General features: G+C 34.0%; 1 protein-coding gene across 1 annotated transcript in view; it reads right to left on the bottom strand.

Moving 5' to 3' along the window:
- The window catches only part of LOC138712309 (glutathione S-transferase 1-like), a 53,436-nt gene extending 41,025 nt beyond the window's left edge, over positions 1 to 12,411 (bottom strand). The window contains exon 1 of the mRNA XM_069843938.1: positions 12,211 to 12,411. Within this exon, the coding sequence (XP_069700039.1) occupies positions 12,211 to 12,351 (141 nt within the window). The 5' untranslated portion in view covers positions 12,352 to 12,411. The remainder of the gene's footprint in view (positions 1 to 12,210) is intronic.
- Between the last annotated feature and the right edge of the window lie 9,044 nt (positions 12,412 to 21,455).

Raw genomic sequence — 21,455 nt, 5'->3', positions numbered from 1 at the left:
TAACATTTGGAAGATTGGTTCTAAGTCATGAAGAAAGCGGGGAAGTACAGTTGTAATGCGTGTGATGACGTCATAAGCTTTGTTTTACTTACTGTTTCATTTGAAGGACTCTCTGAATGTCTCTTTCCGTGACCTCCATCGGGGGACTTGGGTAATAACGTAAGTCATCCTAATTATATAGTGGGGGTTTCTAACATGTTTCCTATTTTGTAGGCATAAACGACACTTTTTAACAGCAGTGAAGCGCGCTCTTGAAGAACACAAGATTACACGCATACTGTAATGTATTAACATCGACGGAACTCTGTTTAGTGGGGAAAAAACTCAGCAGACATTAATAAAAAACTTTGATGGATTGTTCACTACCATCACTGTTAGCCACCGGCATAACGCAGACGAAATCGCTGATTGGGATGCTCTCGGGCATGGGTTCGATTTTCGCTTGGGCTTATTATTAATTGCTTGCTTTTTTCTGGGGTTTTACTCAACTGCAAAGTGAATGTAAAATAATTCCTGATGAATCCTTGGTTCATATCACCAAATACCATCTCTCTATAACCAATAATTCCATGGATTCTAAATAATCTAGTATTTGATATAGTGTCGTTAAATAATCTACTAAATACCCACTGTTTTGATGCAATTTACATTTACGAAACCATCTGACAACTTAATAGACTTCTAAGTAATTGGATGAACCAAAGCATTCCTGCTTAGTGGTGTCGATTAAATGGTGTGGTGCAATGGAAAGACGAAGTTAAAAATTCAATAAATGAATGAACTGAATGATTCTTGGAAACTTTATTAAAAAACGAAAACAGGATTGAACAGTAAAATAATCTATTTTTGAAATAATTTTTATTTTTCACTAAACGAAGTGTTAAGAGAAAATATTATTCCGAGGTTGCAAATCATACTAAAGTATATGGTATATTTATTACAGAGGGTGGAAGTATTTTTTTTTATTTATTTATCGGAGCTTCCTCAAATTAGAGGCTGCCATTAGACAAAGCATACAAAACAATACAAGAACAAATAGATGATGAGAGCTAAAAGAGTAAGAAAAAAGGCAAACAAATACACAAACAAACAATGACAGTTTACAGAAGAAAAAAAAAATTCAAGTAAAGAATCAATGAAAGCTAAGAAGGAAAAAGAAAAATGATAATGGTGCGTCAATTTTTTCCATACACTGAATTAGAGTCCATATAGGTGGTTCCGTAAAAGTTTGACTGACTCTCTAATTATGAGGAGGGCCAGTTCATTTAGAAAAGATTTGTGCCGTCCTAGGGTCTTACATCAATCCCGTGACACTGATATCGTGAAGTTGGTATTTATCTTTATAATACGGGATGGTTGGAACGTAGATTGCTCGTTTCTCCTCATGTACGTCTTCGGGCTGTTCTTTGTACGTTTCAAACCTGATGGTGGGGTCGATTTATCATACCCTGAGACAGGGATTCGCTAATGGCGATTATGTCAATTCGTCTGTTACTGCCATTGTCGGCGGTTCCGTGGACTTCTTCATAGACGGTGTATTTTAGTTTTCTAAGGGTATCGGCCAATTTAGTTCTAATTGCATGGTGCCTATGTATACGCAATGTTTCGCCATAAGGGCAGGCTCCCAGGACATAACTGTGGATATTTTAGCAGTTTATCCCTTCGATAGATAAAGTTCTAATACCGTATTAGTCCCAAATAAATATTTTTCAGAGAAAAAATTTCCCTTAAATGTTAACACTGATTTACTCAGTAAGTTCCATCCGTGTGATTCTGTTTTTACTATTATCATCAGACAAACTGATAGAAATGATTTATCCCTTTGCAATTTTTCAATAAAATGGACGGTTTTCATACAAATTAAATAAAAAGATTAACACGTAGCGTTATTTCCTGCCATTAGGAAGTCTGGAAGCATGCTGGATTGACTAAGGGACGAAATGCTTCTATTCAGACCTTAGACCGTGTGTGTATTTGTAAGTGAGCGGCCGATGCGCTGTTGCTAAGTTACGCAGACTTTGTCTTATCTATACTAATAATAAATCTGTAGCCGAAATTTTTCTGGTAATTTTCGATTTTCCAAAAATAATTGGCCCTAACATATATAATTAACCACCCTGAAACCGAAAATCGCATTTTTGAAATTTTTGTTTGTATGTCTGTCTGTATGTTTGTTACCTTTTCACGCGATAATGGCTGAACCGATTTATATGAAAATTGGAATATAAATTAAGTTCGTTGTAACTTAGATTTTAGGCTATATGGCATTCAAAATACTTTATTTAAAAGGGGGTTATAAGGGGGCCTGACTTAAATAAATCGAAATATCTCGCTTATTATTAATTTTTGTGAAAAATGTTACATAACAAAAGTTTCTTTGAAAATGATTTCCGATAAGTTTTATTCTTTACAAAATTTTGATAGGACTGATATTTAATGAGATAAATAAGTTTTAAAATTAAAATAACGCCATCTAAGACGGTGCAATGAATTAAGAACAAATGACTTCGTCTATAAGGGACCTTGGACAACAACAATCGAAACAGGGGCCTTGGACATCAACAATCGAAAGCTATTAAACATAGCCTACAGAGAATGTTTCTGTGTTTGTATGAAGTAATATCAGAAGCTAAATTAACCGATTTGTATAATTAATTATTATTTCACCATTGGAAAGTGTAGTTTCTCTAGATGGACATAATGCTATAATGTTATTACAGTAACGTCTGAGTAAATCGAGGACAGGTAAGATTAAAATATCTTCTTATGCACAGAAAATTTGATAGGCTCTTTTGTATATTCGTTTTCTGTATTTCTTAAAATAATATTTATGTACACTCATTTTAATCTCAGAGAATTAACTAACAACGAGAGTGTATTGATTTAGTATGCAGTAATAGTACGTTAGCTTAGCAATCCATTATTTTATAATTCAAATTTCAACTATGCTCAATTGAATCGTGTTAAAATACATAAAATATATATATGCAATAAATGCAATGCAAAAAAATTGGGTACTGAGCGAAGCAGATTATCTTGCGCTGTTGTAAAAGTTATTTCCTGGATCAAACGTCCTATTTTAATTATGTAATTACTTTATATTTATTTCTAACAGGTGCAGCGGAGCGCACGGGTACGGCTAGTATTCTAATAATTAGACCATGTACTTAATTCTACAAAACGCATAATAGCTTTCTTAATTTATTTTAATGTATTCTGTTTTCCTCTTCAATCTGCGCAGTTATATTATCACTAGACATCGGATTTTTAGGCACTAAAAATTGCAGTTTTAGGCGCCTAAAATAAGCTCAAAATTTGTAAAATTAGGCTCTATTTTAATGAAAATAGGCATTTTAGGCACATCAAGGTATCATACTTATTTCTTTCACTGAAATTTTTAGTTATACACTAAAATACGCACAAAAAAGTATGTTTAAACATTAAAAAAGAATACTATATTATATTTATAAACAGAGCTGCACAAATTTAATATATTGAAACTAATGAAATAATGATTATTGATATCAGGATTACTCATTTTAAGTTATTGAAATTCAGTTCCATGCTCAGACTTTATTATAATTATCTGCACAGTACACCACCAGAATTTTTTCTAAATTCTCCACAGTTAACCCTTGCCTTTTGTCACTGAGTCATTTTGAAAGCAGAAAAACTGTCTTTCAACCGAAACTGATGTGAGAGGCGCAAATTTTAAATTAGGTACTATAGAGACATCAATACTTACTGGAACATTTACACTTTCCCCCGATATCACTCTTGATACTTTTTCCAACAATGAAAATCCTACATTCTTATTTAATACGTTGTCCCACTTATTTTTAACTTTTTTCCCAGTTTCGCCCAAAGCAGAATGTATGTTCACTTGAGCTTCCTTTACTATTGCTATTTGGCTACAAAGAGATTGTTTTTCACGTTCTAATTGTTCAATGCTTGCAGGTATGAAAGAAAAGTTTGATGTTATGTAGGCAATATCGTTTTTCACTCGTGAATCATTCAGACAATCTTTCACTGCTTTCACACACGCTGCACTATCAGTTTCAGGTAATTTATCAATAACTGTGACCACTTCTTTAAAATACTTAGAATAATACACCACTGACTGAATCCAGGTTCCCCATCGTATAACAACCGGCTGAGGTGGGAGTGGGATATCTGGAAAGTTCTCTCTGAATATTGAAATCCTGGATGGGGCTTTACAAAAACATTTTTTTGTGTTAGAAATAAACGAATTGACAAGAGGATATTCATTCCGGATTGTTTCAGAAACCCTGTGAAGGCCATGTGCTAGACAGGTTACATGCGTGAGGTTAGGATAAAATGTTTTAAGAAGTGGAGCTGCAGCAACCATGTATGAGGCAGCATCAGTACAAAACAACAGAACTTTAGAATCGTCTATATTACCTGAGTATAAAGACTGTATTTACAAAATAAGCAATGGCTTGGCTATTCACTTTCGAAAGTTCCTTAACACATACGAGGTGTGGAATCGAAGGTCCATCAGGACTAAGTTTTCCTACTACCATATTTGCTATATACCTATTCATAGGATCTGAGGTCTCATCCACAGAGACCCATATGTAAGAATCACCTATATCCTCCCGAATGGAAGCTAAAGTTTCATTGTATATTCTAAGTAATTTTTTCTTAGGGTCGACTCAGATGGGATATTTTGTTTGCAGTATTTTTGTAAAAACTGTCTTAAAACCGGATTTTCAATTGCATTCCAGGGAATGTTAGCAGCAACAAACGCTCTGGTTAAATCAGCATAGAAATTGCTGCTGAGATTGGATGAAGTAGGCTGTGTTAGTAAAGTTTGTTGCAGTTGATTTTTCTGCTGAGCTTTAGCCTTATGAGCCGCTCCTTGCACATGCTGCTTTAGGTGGCACTTCTTTTCTTGCGAAATCTAAAAATGTAAAGTAAACTGAATTAAAATAAAATCCTAATTGTTGTATTGCCGTATTTCTATCACAAAGTTAGTGGGTTCGAACAATCAAAATTTTAATGACCTGCAAATACTTTAACTATCGGAAAAGGTTAAAGTGTAGTGGTCTTAAAAAGAATTATACCTCAGGATAGTTCAGTCAATGTATAAATATTATAGGCCTACTCATTAAAATTAATAGAATTTATATATTTCAACTATTGTTACATACCTGTTTGCTACAAATCTTGCAGAATATTATTTTTCCATCATAAGTGAATCCTGAATATTCTGTTAGCCATTGCCGGATCAATGTAGATTTTGCACTTATATTTTTCGGCATTATCGCGTTAAACTTCACAGGAAAACGTCCTACCGCTCAAAACTTCTCAACACAAATAAGGTGAGGGAAAGAGCAACTGTTAACGAGCATTCAAATGAACCGTTGTTATTGAGATTCTATTGGACAAAAATACAAATTCCACTTATTGTTGCATTTCCTGGTAGTGTTAACACTAGGAGGGCCATTCTTTTAAATATTTTGTAACGGGGTACCCTACTAATTCGCAGTTTTACGACTTTTCATAAATATTTCAAAAACACTCTTTCTCCAAAAATTGTGATTTTATGACACTCTGAAGGGCAGTACAGCTAATCGGTTTCAGACCGAAAACAGTCATTTTTATAGTATAGTATATCTCTGAATCGGTAGCAGCACATATTGTGATTGTTGCCTGCTTCAAAACTAAGGTTGGTTCTTTGTCGGCATTTATGCCTCCAAACATGTTAAATTCGGTGAAATCTATTGGGAGTGTCGTGAGATTCAAAACATTTTGTTTCCATTATCAATGGTTTCATGGCCGGTGTGAAGCAAACTTTCCACTTTTTAAATGCCTTAAATTTCGCAGTGAATGCATGTATAAATTATAAAAAGTAAGAGTAAAATGCGAAACTTTACAGTGAGTTAGGCATTTTTAGGCGAATATTAACAAATTAGGCTCTAATAACCGTTTTAGGGCATTTTAGGGCACTAAAAAACTCTTTGAATACCTTTCAATTTCCATGAAACACAAATATTAATAATTATTTTTACTTTTCTCCTAAAGAAACAAAATAGGCATTTGCCCTAGAATCCGATGTCTGATTATCACTTACAATCTGCATATATGTATAGCCTATATAAAAGTGAACCGTAAGTAATGTCATTAATTTTAGGGGGTTATTTTTTTTTAGACATTTCAAACAAAAATGTTTCATACAATTTTGCTCGTTTTTCCTTCTTTTTCGAGATAAAAATAGTTTTATATGAAATATTTTATAACGTGTTTTGGGAAAGCCATTGATGTCATTCCCAATAAGCTCAGTCAATTTAAGAATGTAGTGTATAATGATAATAAATGATTGGAAGAATTTTAACTTTGTCCTTTAAATGTGAAGAAATTTTATTGGAACAAATGTACAACATTGTACAATTTCTTTTCAGAACGAAAAGTTACATTTGTTTGGACCAAATTTCTGTATATTTGAAGGACAAGACTAGAATTCTTTCAATATTTATTATTATTATTATTATTATTATTATTATTATTATTATTATTATTATTATTATTATTCCTTAGATAATAACTGCGTCCCATTGGAGGTAGCCCAGAAGGACCCAATATACTCTCCTATCCTACATGAATTTTAGAATATTAAATGTTTACATAAGTTTTGTAGAAAGAAAATTAAAATAAACACATATGAATTATAAAGTGAAGAAAAAAATTAAACAGAGTGAATATGATGACTCAGAATTTGACAAGAGCGTTTCAAAACTGATGTTATGATGTCAGCAGTAAGTGTCTGTGGTAGTTCAAAAGTTTTCCTGAAGCTTTCAAAGAACTTGGGAATCACACCACGAGTTCCAATAAGAAGACCAATCACCTCAATGTCTTCAAGCTGGTATTTTGCTTTGAAGTAATCAACTGTTGGCAGATAAATGTTGATCTTTTCTTTATTGACATCCTCCGGCTGGCTACTCCCCGTTTCAATCCTTATGGTAGGATCAATTATATATCCTTTCTTAGTAGTCTGGGAATACGCTATGATGTCAATACGTCTAGAGGAGCCATTAGTAGCAAGGCAAAAAACTTCCTCTTCTGACTATCCAAGACTTTTTCCTTAAAGCAGTTGCAATTAAGGATCGAACATGATGGTGTCTGGCATTTCGGAGGAGTAAACCTCTGTTACACTGACCTTGGACGTGGGCAAGGATTTCAGTCTCCGGCCAGCCATGTCTGCACCGGGATCCGTCCAAAGAGCGACCAGGTACTCCTCTAACTGCTGCTAAATTGGCATTCATTTTGAGGCAGGTTACCCATTCAGATGTAGATAGTCCAGACTTATGAAAAATCCAGGCGTTGGCTTTAGGTACTTGGCTGTACAATTCTACACCTCTGCCTCTTCCAGGCATTACTTTCCATGATTCGAATTCTGCATTTCTTAATTTCTCTCTTAATTTCCTAGTCACAGATTTACGAAGTTCAACTGACTGAGCATATTGGGAATTAAATCAGTGGCTTTCCCAAAACACGCTATGAAATATTTCATACAAAACAAATTTTATCTCGAAAAGAAAGAAAAAAAAACGATCAAAATTCTATGAAACATTTTTTTTTTCAAATATCTCAAAAAGTAACTTCCTGGAATTAATGTTATTACTTACGGTTCACTCTATATAGGCCTACAAATTTCAAGATTTTCGTGAAACTACACATTTTCGATATTCCTGATACCAGAAATGATTTTTTTGGGATATTCTGCCTGCCTGCCTGCCTGCCTGCCTGCCTGCCTGCCTGCCTGCCTGCCTGCCTGTCTGTCTGTCTGTCTGTCTGTATACAACAATTTTTCCTGAAAGTTTTGTCGGATTTAATTTATATTTACGATCATTTTTTTGATAAATTATACACATAATGTAGTTATTTTTCAGTGAAACGGTAAACATTGAGATCATATACACAAATGGCATTTTAGTTGAAATCGGATGATTTTAGTGTTTTTACGGTTATCAAATTATTATTATTATTATTATTATTATTATTATTATTATTATTATTATTATTATTATTATTATTATTAAAGTGTGGCAAGAATTTTATTACGGAACATACAGTATTACAAGAAGTGGGTATGAATGATAAAATTATAAATATTTTAATATTAATATCCTACAAAGTAGATGTCAAATTAAGATGAGATCGTGTTTAAGAAGAGTTTTGCACTTCTAAAGAACTTCTACAAAGTTGTTGCTTATTCTAATCATATCAAGTGTCTGAGAGATTGGTCTGTATGGAACTTCAATTTGCATGAGATTATTTCTGTAATTTATTATTTACGAACAATCAGGTAAGGATTTCAGAGGTTGAGATACAGTAGATGATGCATCACATAAGATAAGATAATTGATAGAAGAATATGGAAAGTAGGAATTAGAGGTAAATTCCGACAAAATTGAATATGTGATATTGAATATGGTACAGCTCTTGGCGTGAACACGTCGTTAAGGCAGTCATTTCTTTCTTCCCACGAGTGTATATATTCCTCAAATGTTTGTTATCTGTAATTCTTTTATAATAATCATTTCCGCAATAACCTACAATTTCAACTGTTAACACATAATTCTCGAAGTCTATACTTTTATCGCTAAGCAACATGCAATGTATCCTACTTTCATGTGACTCATTATTTTGTGTAAACCTTTCTTATAGAAGTAAAGTTAACATGTGATACAGTAGAAATAATAAAACGTTGAATATTTCAAATATCCTGGTTTACTATTGGAGAAAAACGCAAGAACAAAGGTAGAAAATTGAAATAAGTCTAATGAACGGTACGAGAAATATTTGGTACCGGTATGCTAAACTCCACTTTATGGAATAGGAATATTTTACACAACCCAAAAACTTATATTTCAGACTCCGTTACAAAGTATTATGTTGTATGGGGCCGAAACATGACCAAGGAAGATACTGAATTGGGAGGTGGAAGGGAAAAGAGGAAAAGGCAGATCATGAAAATACTGGATGAATCCATGCGATGAAGCATGGAGGGAAAGACCCTATATGAGAAAGATGCCATGGATAGAGACCTTTTGCGGTAGAATATCGTTTTGGGATGAAGGAGAAAAATTGTATACTGGGATTTTTCTTAATTGTTATTGTAAATATGACTATTGTAATAATATATTTCGTTGCAATTTCATTGTAAGATATTACCCACTCCGGTAAATTGATCAATAGGATTGAACCCCTTTCTTATGCGTGGGGGAATTCACCTACATAGAATCAATAATGCTCTAAAGGTGTCAGAGCGATATCATTGCCCGGATATTCTACATAAACCGTACAATTTGTAAATACACTTGTTATACTACTTTTGAGATTATAAAAGTTGTCTTTTTAATTTATTCCAGAAAACGAAAGGTACCTTGTTACTTTAATCAAAAGCAAATTATTTAATTTCATCATGTAAGGAGTATCGTCCATCGCTGTGGAGTATCGGTTAGAACGCCTGACCATGAAACGAGCGGGCCCGGGTTCAAATCCTGGTTGGTACAAGTTTCCTGGTTGAGTTTTTATCCGGGGTTTTCTCTCAACCCATTAAGAGCAAATGCTGAGTAACTTTCTGCGTTAAACCCTGGACTTATTTCGCTAGCAATATCACCTTCAACTCATTCAGACGCTAGTTAACCTTAGCAGCTGATAAAGCGTCGTAAAGTAACCAGGTAAAAAAAAGAAATATCAGACGAATAAAGTACAGGCATTAATATCACCTGCGAATTGATAGCAAAACGCGTAAAACATAAGAGAAAGTATGACATGTGTCATTTTCACGTCATTAATTTTTAACTGCTTTTAAAGGTTCTAAAATTACATGCGTGTAATGTAATGGAAGATATTTTTTTCCTAGATGCATTAAAATTTTAAACAAAATCCCGCCTATTGTGTATCAGTAACACTGACTCAAATCATGATGTTTATATTGCAGTATATTTCCAATAGTATGGAAAAAAATAAATTACATTAAATAATTTATTTATAATTAGTTGTAATGAAAACCCACAGAAAAGGACAAGTTTCGGGTAAATTTGAACACATTGTTCTTCGTCTGATTTTTTATTTAAAGCAAAAATATGATGTTTAGCAAATAATATTAGGAACGATCTAATGTCTACCAAAGGCCGCGTGATGTGCAGATAGTATTCCCAGACTTTTTTTGATCACCCGTCACTAGTTCTACAGTCAATCTTATGTGAAGACGAATATTCAGAGAAACAACTAGTTTTACATACTTCTTTTCAACAATTTGAATGGTACTTACTTGAAAATAGAGTAATATATTTATGATCCTTTTGCAATATACTGACATTTGTATTACTTTCAAATAACGAATTTTCTGAATATAAAAAATATTTCTGAAGACTAAAAGTATCACGGGAATTTTATTGAAGCAAGTAATGAGAGAGATTTGGAAGTAAATCCCGAAGAAACAAGGTATATGATTATGTCTCATTACCAGAACATAGTACGAAATGGTAATATAAAAGTTGGAACTTTATTCTTTGAAAAGGTGGAAAAATTCAAATACCTTAGAGCAACAGTAACAAATATAAATGACACTCGGGAAAAAATTAAACGCAGAATAAATTTGGGAAATGCCTGTTATTATTCGGTTGAAAAGCTTTTGTGATCCAGTCTGCTTAAAAAAAAATTGAAAGTTGAATTTATAAAACAGTTGTATTACCGGTTGTGAAACTTGGACTCTCACTTTGAGAGAGGAACAGAGGTTAATTGTGTTCGAGAATAAGGTGCTTAGGAAAATATTTGGGATTAAGAGGGATGAAGTTACAGGAGAATGGAGAAAGTTACGCAACGCAGAACTGTATGCATTGTATTCTTCACCTAACATAATTGCAAACATTAAATCAAGACGTTTGAAATCGGTAGGGCATGTAGCACGTATGGGTGAATTCAGAAATGCATATAGAGTGTTAGTTGGAAGACCTGAGGGAAAAAGACCTTTGGGAAGGACGAGACGTAGATGGGAGAATAATATTAAAATGGATTTGAGGAAGGTGAGATATGATGGTAGGGACTGGATTAATCTTGCTCAGGATAGGGACCGGTAGCGAGCTTATGTGAGTGCGGCAATGAACCTCCGAATTCCTTAAAAGCCAGTAAGTAAGTAATAATGAGAGTACAGTAAACCTTCCTTATCCGCGGAATCTGTATCAGGGATTCAGTTATCCGCGGTTAACCATGGCGACATTTTTTTTTGCGCATTTTAGCGCCTAGCCGTTTTAATCTGAAGAGTTGTATAGACATTTTGGAATTTAGTCGCACACTAAAATAGACTTGGGTATTTTTTTTTTAGGGAAATGAATGTTAAAATGTGTTTTAGCCTTACCTATTGTATATTTATAAGATATCAATTTTCATCAAATTTTAACTATGAAGTACGCAAGTTGGACACTTAGAAAGATTCCCTCCTCAACCTGGTTCAATAAAATTTGCGTTGAGACTGGGAGCATGCGTGTTCACAACTTGTAATAACATATAACGCATTTATTATTTCAGTATTATCAGGCGCTTCTTTAATGTCTTATTGTTTGTAACTTGTCAGTTAAACTTTATCGTATGTTTCTATGTTAACGAAAAAGGGCTTATTTACAGGATTCGGTGTCATCCATAGTTTCGCGTATCTGCGGTGGGTTTCGGAACGCATTCCCATCTATTACGGGAAGGGGGTTTGCTGTATACGAATTACTATTTTGTATATATCTCAGAGAAATTTATGACATCTGCTTAAACAGTCCAACTTAAAAAAAAATGAATTTAAATGATACATTTGGAATTATACAGAAGGTTTTGTCTGCAATACACAAAGCGGAATGTATCGTCGGTTTACAAGCAAACCACATTAAGTAAAAAATATTACTTCTGAGAAAGGGGCGTTTTTCTTCTGATATTAGTGACTCCTCAAAATATTATTTTTAATAATTATTTTTCTTTATGTGTATTTAGTTTTCCAATTCTACGTTTATAGACACAAATTATGTAGGCTACATTATTTAAGCATTTTTCTCAGAATTAAATAGGCCTATTTATTACTTAATGTGTTTTGGTTTAAGCCGACGAAATTATGTTACTGTATGCATGTCTTGTGAATGACAATTCAAGAATAGAGGTTGTGTATAAACAAAGGGAAGTCACGTTGCGTTCACTGACCTGCCCAAACTTTTGGTCCATGTTCTCTCCCTTGAGGTAGTCGACGTAGATGAGGTTGAGGTCGAGGTCCAGCGTCTTGGCCAGCAGCCTCACCGAGTGGCAAGGCGGGCTGCCCTCGAAGTGGTAGAGGTGCACCGGCATGCTGAGAGGCCGGTCCGCGACTTCGCAGCGATCCGCAACGCGAAGCTATATTATCACAGCCAACAGTGAGCGTTGTTTCCTGCTACCAACCTTGAAAATATAGATTGTACTTTCCTGCTATGAGCTGTAACGCAATGAGGAAAAGTTGAGAGAAATATAGAGGACAGATAAACGAAAGAGGCAAAGTGGAAAAGAGAAGTAGTAGGAGAGGTAGAAAATGACTTAAGGTAAGGAAGAACCGGAGGGACAAGGATAGAAGATAGAAGAGGTGAAGGAAAAATAACGAATTAAAGGGAAGATATTAAAAATATGTACTAAGGAAATAAATATATGAAAGAGAGCAAATGGGAAACAAAAAAATAAGAAGAGAAGAATCAACCAGACAGAAAGAAACAATAAAATAACATATGCAGAGATAAAGCAAAAAATAACGAAATAAGAGGAAAAAGGAAAAAATAAACCATGGAGAAGGAAAGAAATATATAGAATAGAGCAAATGGGAAGGAAAAAAGGAAAACAGAGATTAGAAAGAACCTTACAGAGGCAGAAAGGAAGAAGGTATATAAAGATGAGGAAACAATAATGAAATGGAAAGGAAATAGAACACGAGAAGAAAAGAATTGTATTAATTCGAGCAAATGGAAAGAGAAATAATGGGAAAATGAAGGGAAGAAAGATCTAGACGGAGGGACAAGGAAAGAAGATAAGGGATAAGAAAGATAAATGAGACAAAGGAAAATAATGAAGCTGCAAAGAAAAAATGGAAATGGAGGAGAAGGAAACAAATATACTGTATAAAAGAGAGCAAATGGGAAGAGAAAGAGGCGAAAGAGAAGGGAAGAAAGAACCAGACAGAGGGACAAGGAAAGAAGATAAGCGATAAGGAAGGAAGATAAGGAAAAATAATGAAGCTGGAAGGAAAAATATATAAAAGAGAGCAAATGGGAAGAGAAAGAGGCGAAAGAGAAGGGAAGAAAGAACCAGAGAGTGGGACAAGGAAAGAAGATAAATTATAAAAGAGAGCAAATGGGAAGAGAAAGAGGCGAAAGAGAAAGGAAGAAAGAACCAGAGAGAGGGACAAGGAAAGAAGATAAGCGATAAGGAAGGAAGATAAGGAAAAATAATGAAGCTGCAAGGAAAAATATATAAAAGAGAGCAAATGGGAAGAGAAAGAGGCGAAAGAGAAGGGAAGAAAGAACCAGAGAGTGGGACAAGGAAAGAAGATAAATTATAAAAGAGAGCAAATGGGAAGAGAAAGAGGCGAAAGAGAAAGGAAGAAAGAACCAGAGAGAGGGACAAGGAAAGAAGATAAGCGATAAGGAAGGAAGATAAGGAAAAATAATGAAGCTGCAAGGAAAAATATATAAAAGAGAGCAAATGGGAAGAGAAAGAGGCGAAAGAGAAGGGAAGAAAGAACCAGAGAGTGGGACAAGGAAAGAAGATAAATTATAAAAGAGAGCAAATGGGAAGAGGAAGAGGCGAAAGAGAAAGGAAGAAAGAACCAGAGAGAGGGACAAGGAAAGAAGATAAGCGATAAGGAAGGAAGATAAGGAAAAATAATGAAGCTGCAAGGAAAAATATATAAAAGAGAGCAAATGGGAAGAGAAAGAGGCGAAAGAGAAAGGAAGAAAGAACCAGAGAGAGGGACAAGGAAAGAAGATAAGCGATAAGGAAGGAAGATAAATGGAGATAAGAAAAAATTAATGAAGCTGCAAGAAAAAAATGTAAATGGTGGAGAAGTATACAAATATATAAAAGAGAGTAAATGGGAAGAGAAAGAGGCGAAAATGAAGCGAAGAAAGAACCAGAGAGAGGGACAAGGAGAGAAAATAAGTGATAAGGAAGGAAGATAAATGAAGATAAGGAAAAATAATGAAGCTTCAAGAAAGAAATGTAAGAGGAGGAGAAGGATACAAGTATATAAAAGAGAGTAAATGGGAAGAGAAAGAGGCGAAAATGAAGGGAAGATAGAACCAGACAGAGGGATAAGGAAAGAAGATAAGGGATAAGTTAGGAAGATAAATGGAGATAAGGTAAAATAATGAAGCTGCAAGAAAGAAATGGAAATGGAGGAAAATGAAACAAATATACTGTATATAAAAGAGAGCAAATGGTAAGAGAAAGAGGCGAAAGAGAAAGGGAGAAAGAGCCAAACAGAGGGACAATAAAAGAAGATAAGGGATAAGGTAGGAAGATAAATGGAGATAAGGAAATATAATGAAGCTGCAAGAAAAAATGGAAATGGAGGAGAAGGATACAAATATATAAAAGATGGGAAGAAAAGAGGCGAAAGAGAAGGGAAGAAAGGACCAGACAGAGGGACAAGGAAAGAAGATAAGGGATAAGGTAGGAATATAAATGGAGATAAGGAAAAATGATGAAGCTGCAAGAAAAAAATGTAAATGGAGGAGAAGGATACAAATATATAAAAGAGAGCAAATGGGAAGAGAAAGAGGCGAAAGAGAAGGGGAGAAAGAACCAGACAGAGGGACAAGGAAAGAAAATAAGGGATAAGGGAAAAGAATGAAACAGAAAAAGAGAAAAAATCGAAAATGAGTAAAATGTGAGAAATGTATAAAAGAGAGCAAATCGGAAGAAGGAGAGAAAAGAGAGGATAGGGCCAAGAAAGAACCAGACAAAGGGACAAGGGAAGAAGATAAGGGAAAAGAATGAAACAGAAAAGAGGAAAAAAAATAGAAAAAGGATCAGAAGGAAAAAAAATATAAAATTAAGGAAATCGGAAGAAAAAGATTGGAAAGTGAAGATAAGAAAATAAGAGACAAAGGGACAAGGAAAGAAGGTGAGTAGAATAAAGAAAAAAATAAAGAAATATGAAGAATAGGGAAAACAACCAAAATTTGCAGGAGGGAAGAAATATACGAAAATGAAGAAATGGAAAGCAGAAGAGAAGGGAAAAGGAAGTGACAAAGTGATTGAAAATACAGAAAAATTCAAAAGAAAGAAATTGGGTTGGAAATAGAGGAATAAGTAATGACGAATAAGTAAAGAAAATTTAAAAAAAAAATGAATACAACGAAGTTGAAATGAATTAAAGAACGGATGAAAACTAATAAGGTAAAGTACCCAAATAAGAGACACTTTTTTTTAACTGCTTATAAATGAGGATGGGAATAGACATTTTTAATCTGAATGAGTGGAATACATACAGCATTTCGTCTATTTTTAGAATTGACAATACAAATTTTAGTCAGGTTTTATTATTATTTTAAATTATAAAAAGAAGTAAAACTGGGAAATAATGATGTTTTGGAAAGAGGTTCCAAATAAGAGATACGTGTGTTATTTAACTTTATTTTTCAATATGGACAAAAATTATTATCATTGGGTGAAAATTGAAGCAATATATGACATTCTTAAATCACGTAGATACTTTAATAAATTCAGGAACATTTTAAAATTAAAGGAGATAGTGCAACAGTGGTCTAAGTCCTCTCAACAGAAATTCTGTCGTTTATTTGAAATCTTTCGAAGTGAAATTAAGATGGTTTACGAAAATAACACAAAATCGGTAAAATCGGAGATGAATGTACTAATCTTACTTAGGCTGCTATTGCTAACGTCAATATTTTACTAGAAAAAGAATAAATGGTAGAATATTAAACTTCGATCTCCATATTTTAAATTTAAGTTGATTGCACTTATTTTGCGATCCCTTTAATTGACACAATTCTTATTTCGCTGTATTGAGCAAGTTGGACAAATGAAAAGTTCTTCATCAGAGCCGCACCTTCATGTGCCCAACGACGACATTTTGAACACTGAGTCTATTTCTCCCCCCTGGGCCCTAATGTCCTCTGAAAAAAGATCCAAGCACTCTCCAACATCATAATTTTCTCCATATTCCGAGTCACTAGAGTTAATTAATTGCACTTCCACATCGGATTCTTCACTACTGGACGAACTCAAGCAGTGCTTCTTGGACTGAGTTTTCCTGTGGTTTTTGTTGTTTTTCGAACAACTTCTTGCGAGTTCCATCTTTTCTTTGTTTTTTCTTATCTAAATTCTTTCTCATTTGCTTCTGTTAGAGAGTTGATATTATGATAGCTCCTTTTCCTGCCCTAGATACTTTACATGCGACTCCTCACTGGTTGAAACTTGCGGGTCTTGAGGTGGTTGCTGCTGCGTCTGTAACTGTGATATAACTAAAGTCACCGTTTCTGGCACGTGAAATAAGTAATGGGAACGTTGAGAGCGAATAACTTATCTATGCCACAGTCTGTGGGCATGAAAGCTGACAACTGTAATTGGCAGATTGTTGACGTCACATCTGTTTAGGAGACGGTACCACTCTCAGCCGAAATGGTAACAGATGCCACTGACTAGACAGTGTACTCAAGGACACATCCCAGAAACGCAAAGTGTGAGTGTCTTGTCTTTGACGCAATCAGTGGCCAATAAGACTGACAACTGTGATTGGCAGATTGCTTACATGACGTGTTGGGTGTTACCGTTCTCAGCTATACTGGCAACAAGTGCTCACTGACTGACTTTTTACTCAAGGAAAAGCGCCACAAACGCTGGCACTGGCTGTAGTGGCATTATTTACACAGGTCCAACGAAATTTCGAGACCAGGAATCAAAATTAAATTTAATAGTTTTAATAATTGCACAAGATTTTTATTTGAAATATGTGAAGAATATTTTACGATTACGTACTTATGTTTTCAGCTTTAAGTAAGGTAAATATTGTCGGACTAGCCAATTTTAATTGATTTTAGCTATTGGTATTATTGTCATCTCAATGAATAATTAATTTTAATCATTAATAATGATAACAATCATTTCAGTTAGTAATTTTTGTAATGAATAATTGAGGACAATGGATATAATTAATGATTGACCTAATTCGTAATTAAATTTAATTAATAGTTCAATTAATCTTTCATTGATTAAAAATAATGGAGATAATTATTACAGTTGTCTGAACACTATTTATTGATAAAATAAATAAAATAAAATAAATAAAACTGGTTAGAAACCATACATGTTTCGGGGGCTATGCTCCCCCATCTTCAGTGGTTGTACCACGACTACGGTGTAGTCGTATCTTAAAGAGGACGCGGTAGAACATCTACACCGTAGTCGCGGTACAACCACTGAAGATGGGGGAGCATAGCCCCCGAAACATGTATGGTTTCTAACCAGTTTTATTTATCTTATTTTATTTATTTTATCAATAAATAGTGTTCAGACAACTGTAATAATTATCTCCATTATTTTTAATCTTCACTTATGAACACTGTTGTATTTTGACCTTTTAAGTATTTAATAATCTTTCATTGGTTTTTACAGTATGTAGTTTATGGCAGACAAACTGACGACTGGAAGCATTAACGCCTTTCGTAAATCCTCAAAAGTGAGCATCATAATAAAACCAATAAGGGTTCTAAATAAGAGATACTATCTCTTAATACGACCCCTAGGTATCTCTTATTAGGGAACGGAATAAATAAAAATGAAATAGCTACCCAAGGTCAAAAATTATCATCTTTCTTACTAGCAATCTACCTTATTATATGCAACATTTTCCCAGCAATTTTATAAAATTAATAATAACTTTGTTGTTCCTTACATTAACTGCTGTTCATTTCCTCAACAGAAACCATCAAAACGTTCAAAATGTGAAAAATTACTTTGCTTGCTCTCAGCTTCGTTGCTTACTTTGAACTGAGGTTAGACAAAGAACACGATGCCTTAGAAGCACAAACATTGATTTACCATAGTTGTCGAGAGATGGAAAATTATACCGGAGAAGTTAACAATGTATCTCTTATTAGGAACCTGTCTCTTATTTAGGTACTTTACCTCAGATTGTGAAAATAAGGACTGCATAATAAATATAAGAACTGTGGAATGAAAGAATATGGGAAGGAATGAAGAGAAGAACTGAGATGAGAAAACATCTAAGGAAAATAAATTCAGAACAAGAGTGGCAAAAGAGCGACAAATGTGAGGGGCTACTAAACGAGAGGAAATGAACAGAAAGAAGAAATGATAGTAAAAAGTGAAGAATAAGATAGCGTATGATATTAGGCACTGTCTTTCATTTTTTTCGTACTTCTCCTCGTGAAGATAGACATGCATGTGTGTACTTACTTGGATGAGACACATTGAAGTTTTTTCTGCGAATCTTAACAGGAAATGCATCGCTTATCGGATAACGCATGTGGTCTGCTAAATCTATTCTTGGAACCTCACACACAGTTCGTAGAAATTCGCTGCCTTTTTACTTCACAGAACAATTCGCAATGGCTTACGTGCGAATGTTAGTTCTTGTTGTAAAAAATGAGGGCCGTCCCATGTTTTGCTTCCTGTCGACAATAAAATTCTCACTAGTGACAATCATTCTGATAGTGTGAAAGTTCATTGATCGATTGTGTAGGTTAGTTTTGGTGTGTAGCAACTCCACATTAGCGACACGAGTTTGTTCCTGTTTTAAACTCTTGAATATATTCTGTATCTCTATTTTTGAGACTTTATTCGTCGCAAATGTCCCTCTTTTCACACCTCCATCATTTTTTCTCACCATTCTTGCTGTAGGAATGATGGTGATAACAAAAGTAAAATACAGTTGTCCGCCCTTTTTTTGAATTAACTATCACTACTTCGTCTCACTAGAATTTCATATTAACGTCTGTATGGTTTCTTATACTAAATTACAATGACTGGGGTTGGGGACAATGTACAACAGTCATGTCAATTGATGCCCATAGGAGTAAGCGCGCGCTTTAGAGCTCAGGAGAGCCTGAGCGCTTTACAGCGGAAAGGAAAGAGACAGACGAAAGAAGTAGTATATGCCGCTTGGTCGAGCTATATACAGGGGAGGCCAGCACTGATTCAATGGATAAAGGGAAGAGAACTTATTAAAACTGTATCCATGTTAATTTTTAGATTTTCCTGAGAAGTATAAATGGATTATAAGAATATAAGTTTTAATTTTAATGCTCATTTTCCACAAGTTTGATTTTTTTTTTATTCAAAAGAAATATTTTCTCAACTTTTCGTATAGAAAAGTGAAATTTTCAGATATAGGCCTATTTATTTAGTAGCCTTACAGAATGTTTTCGTAAATCTAATATACCGTAAATACGTATTACTGAAGATAGTGTATTCAAATTTTTGAAAATATTCGCATGGAAATTGTTTGTAAGGTAATGAATAAAATTAACAAAGCACCTGCTGTTACATCATAAGCAAAAGATACGTGCCCATGTGCTGTAAAAATGTCAGCTCTATAACTTCAGCACATTTCGAGAAAATAATTTAATATTCTGATGATAGGAAGTTGCTCACAAATATCACCTTAAAAGCATAATGCGATAAGAGTTTTGTTATGTAATATTAGTTACACTTAAAACAGATACAGTACCTGGGTAACTTTGCTTTGTACTGTAATATTGTTTTGATTGGTTTATTGGTTACTTTTATAAGGCTAAAGGTACCATCAATATAAATTCCAACTTATCATGTCATACTCAATCTCTGTTTTTGGGATATAACTTTCTTTATGAATGATGTATTTCATCCATTTATTATTATTATTATTATTATTATTATTATTATTATTATTATTATTATTATTGTATTGTTGGGTAGCCCTATTTTACATATGTATGCTAGGGCTATAATTTTACACAAAAAATAGGCCTAAGCATAAAACAAATTTGAAAAGAAACATAAATTAGCTTACACAATGGAAATAAAACATAAACAATCCGTAATTTAAACATTGCGATTGCAAATCAAACATCAGGCATCAATTGAGACATACAAAAAACAGTTACAACACATAAACATAACATTTCTTATAGCAGTACTCTATAACACAATTAAGCAACTTTCCCTAACATACATCATAAATTAATATACAATAGTCACACAAACACAATCAAGCATCCCATAACTATGACTCACATACAGAACAAATCAAGCATCCTCTACAACACATACACTTCAACATGATGACTATACTTTTAAAAGTTACAAATTTGGCTCCAAAAGAATAAATAGGACATTGTTACTAAATATTGTTATTTTCTACAAGGTCTTAAATACATCTGTAATGAATCTGTGAAATTCCTTTATGCAACATTGCTTCAGAAGAACTTTTGTTATTGGTGGTGAGACAGTTGTATCGCACATGCTAAGGTGGGTTTCTAGCCGGTATCTCTTGCGTTCTTGTAGTTCTTGTAGTTTCATCCATTTAGTACAGTATAGTTGTAATACTATGGAATTCATGTGACTATTCCTTCTTAACTCTTTATTATGTTATTAACATTTAAAACACAACTGCAATATTAAGAAATTGGTATTAGTACTTTTGTTTTACAGACAATATCGATAATATCAAACAGAACGAAGCCATATAAAAATAACGACATAAAATTTCACGTTCTGTCTGAAGTTTCTGCACCACTGTTTTCTTAATCCTACAGGCTGCTTATTCATATACACAACCCTTCCTCTTTCCATGCTTAGCGCTTGATGCCCGCGCACGACGTCAAGGTCAGAAAAATGCTCTTGCTTTGACATCACTGATGTACAATATGAACATTTTATAGTATACCTTAAGTGGGCATTATGGAATATGGAGATTACATAGTGGACATGAAAGTTGTGTGAACAAAACAGAAATGGACTTCAAGTGAGTGGACTTGGTGACAGAGGATTTATGGAACTTTCATTCACTTCACATCCGCTTCGCAATGTATTTTTTTTTTATTTCCGTTAACTTCAGTCATCCAGCACCCGCCATTCGTGTTTTCACTTTTATTTTACCTTATACGTAATTTATTCATCGTTTAATATAGCCTTGGGAATCGATTATGTTTTTCTTTGTTTATTCATTAATCATACTTTGCCTTCAGTTCTGTTTCCAGCTTTTAAGATGCATTTATCTTGTGTTTCTATCAGGAATGTTAAAGACATTGTTATGAACATTTCTCTCTATTCTCTGGAATTTATAACAGCACTTAAAATTCAAAACTCATAGGGCCGTATTCGTAGACATTTTTAGCGCGGGCTTCCGGTGGATGATCAGCGTTTTTCGTATTCATAAACCAGTGTTAGCGATAGGATATGAT

This window comes from Periplaneta americana, chromosome 13 (assembly GCF_040183065.1).
Source record: "Periplaneta americana isolate PAMFEO1 chromosome 13, P.americana_PAMFEO1_priV1, whole genome shotgun sequence".
Classification (NCBI taxonomy): Eukaryota; Metazoa; Arthropoda; class Insecta; order Blattodea; family Blattidae; genus Periplaneta; species Periplaneta americana.
The sequence above is the reverse complement of the archived record's forward strand: the minus strand, read 5'-3'. Positions and strand labels throughout refer to the sequence as shown.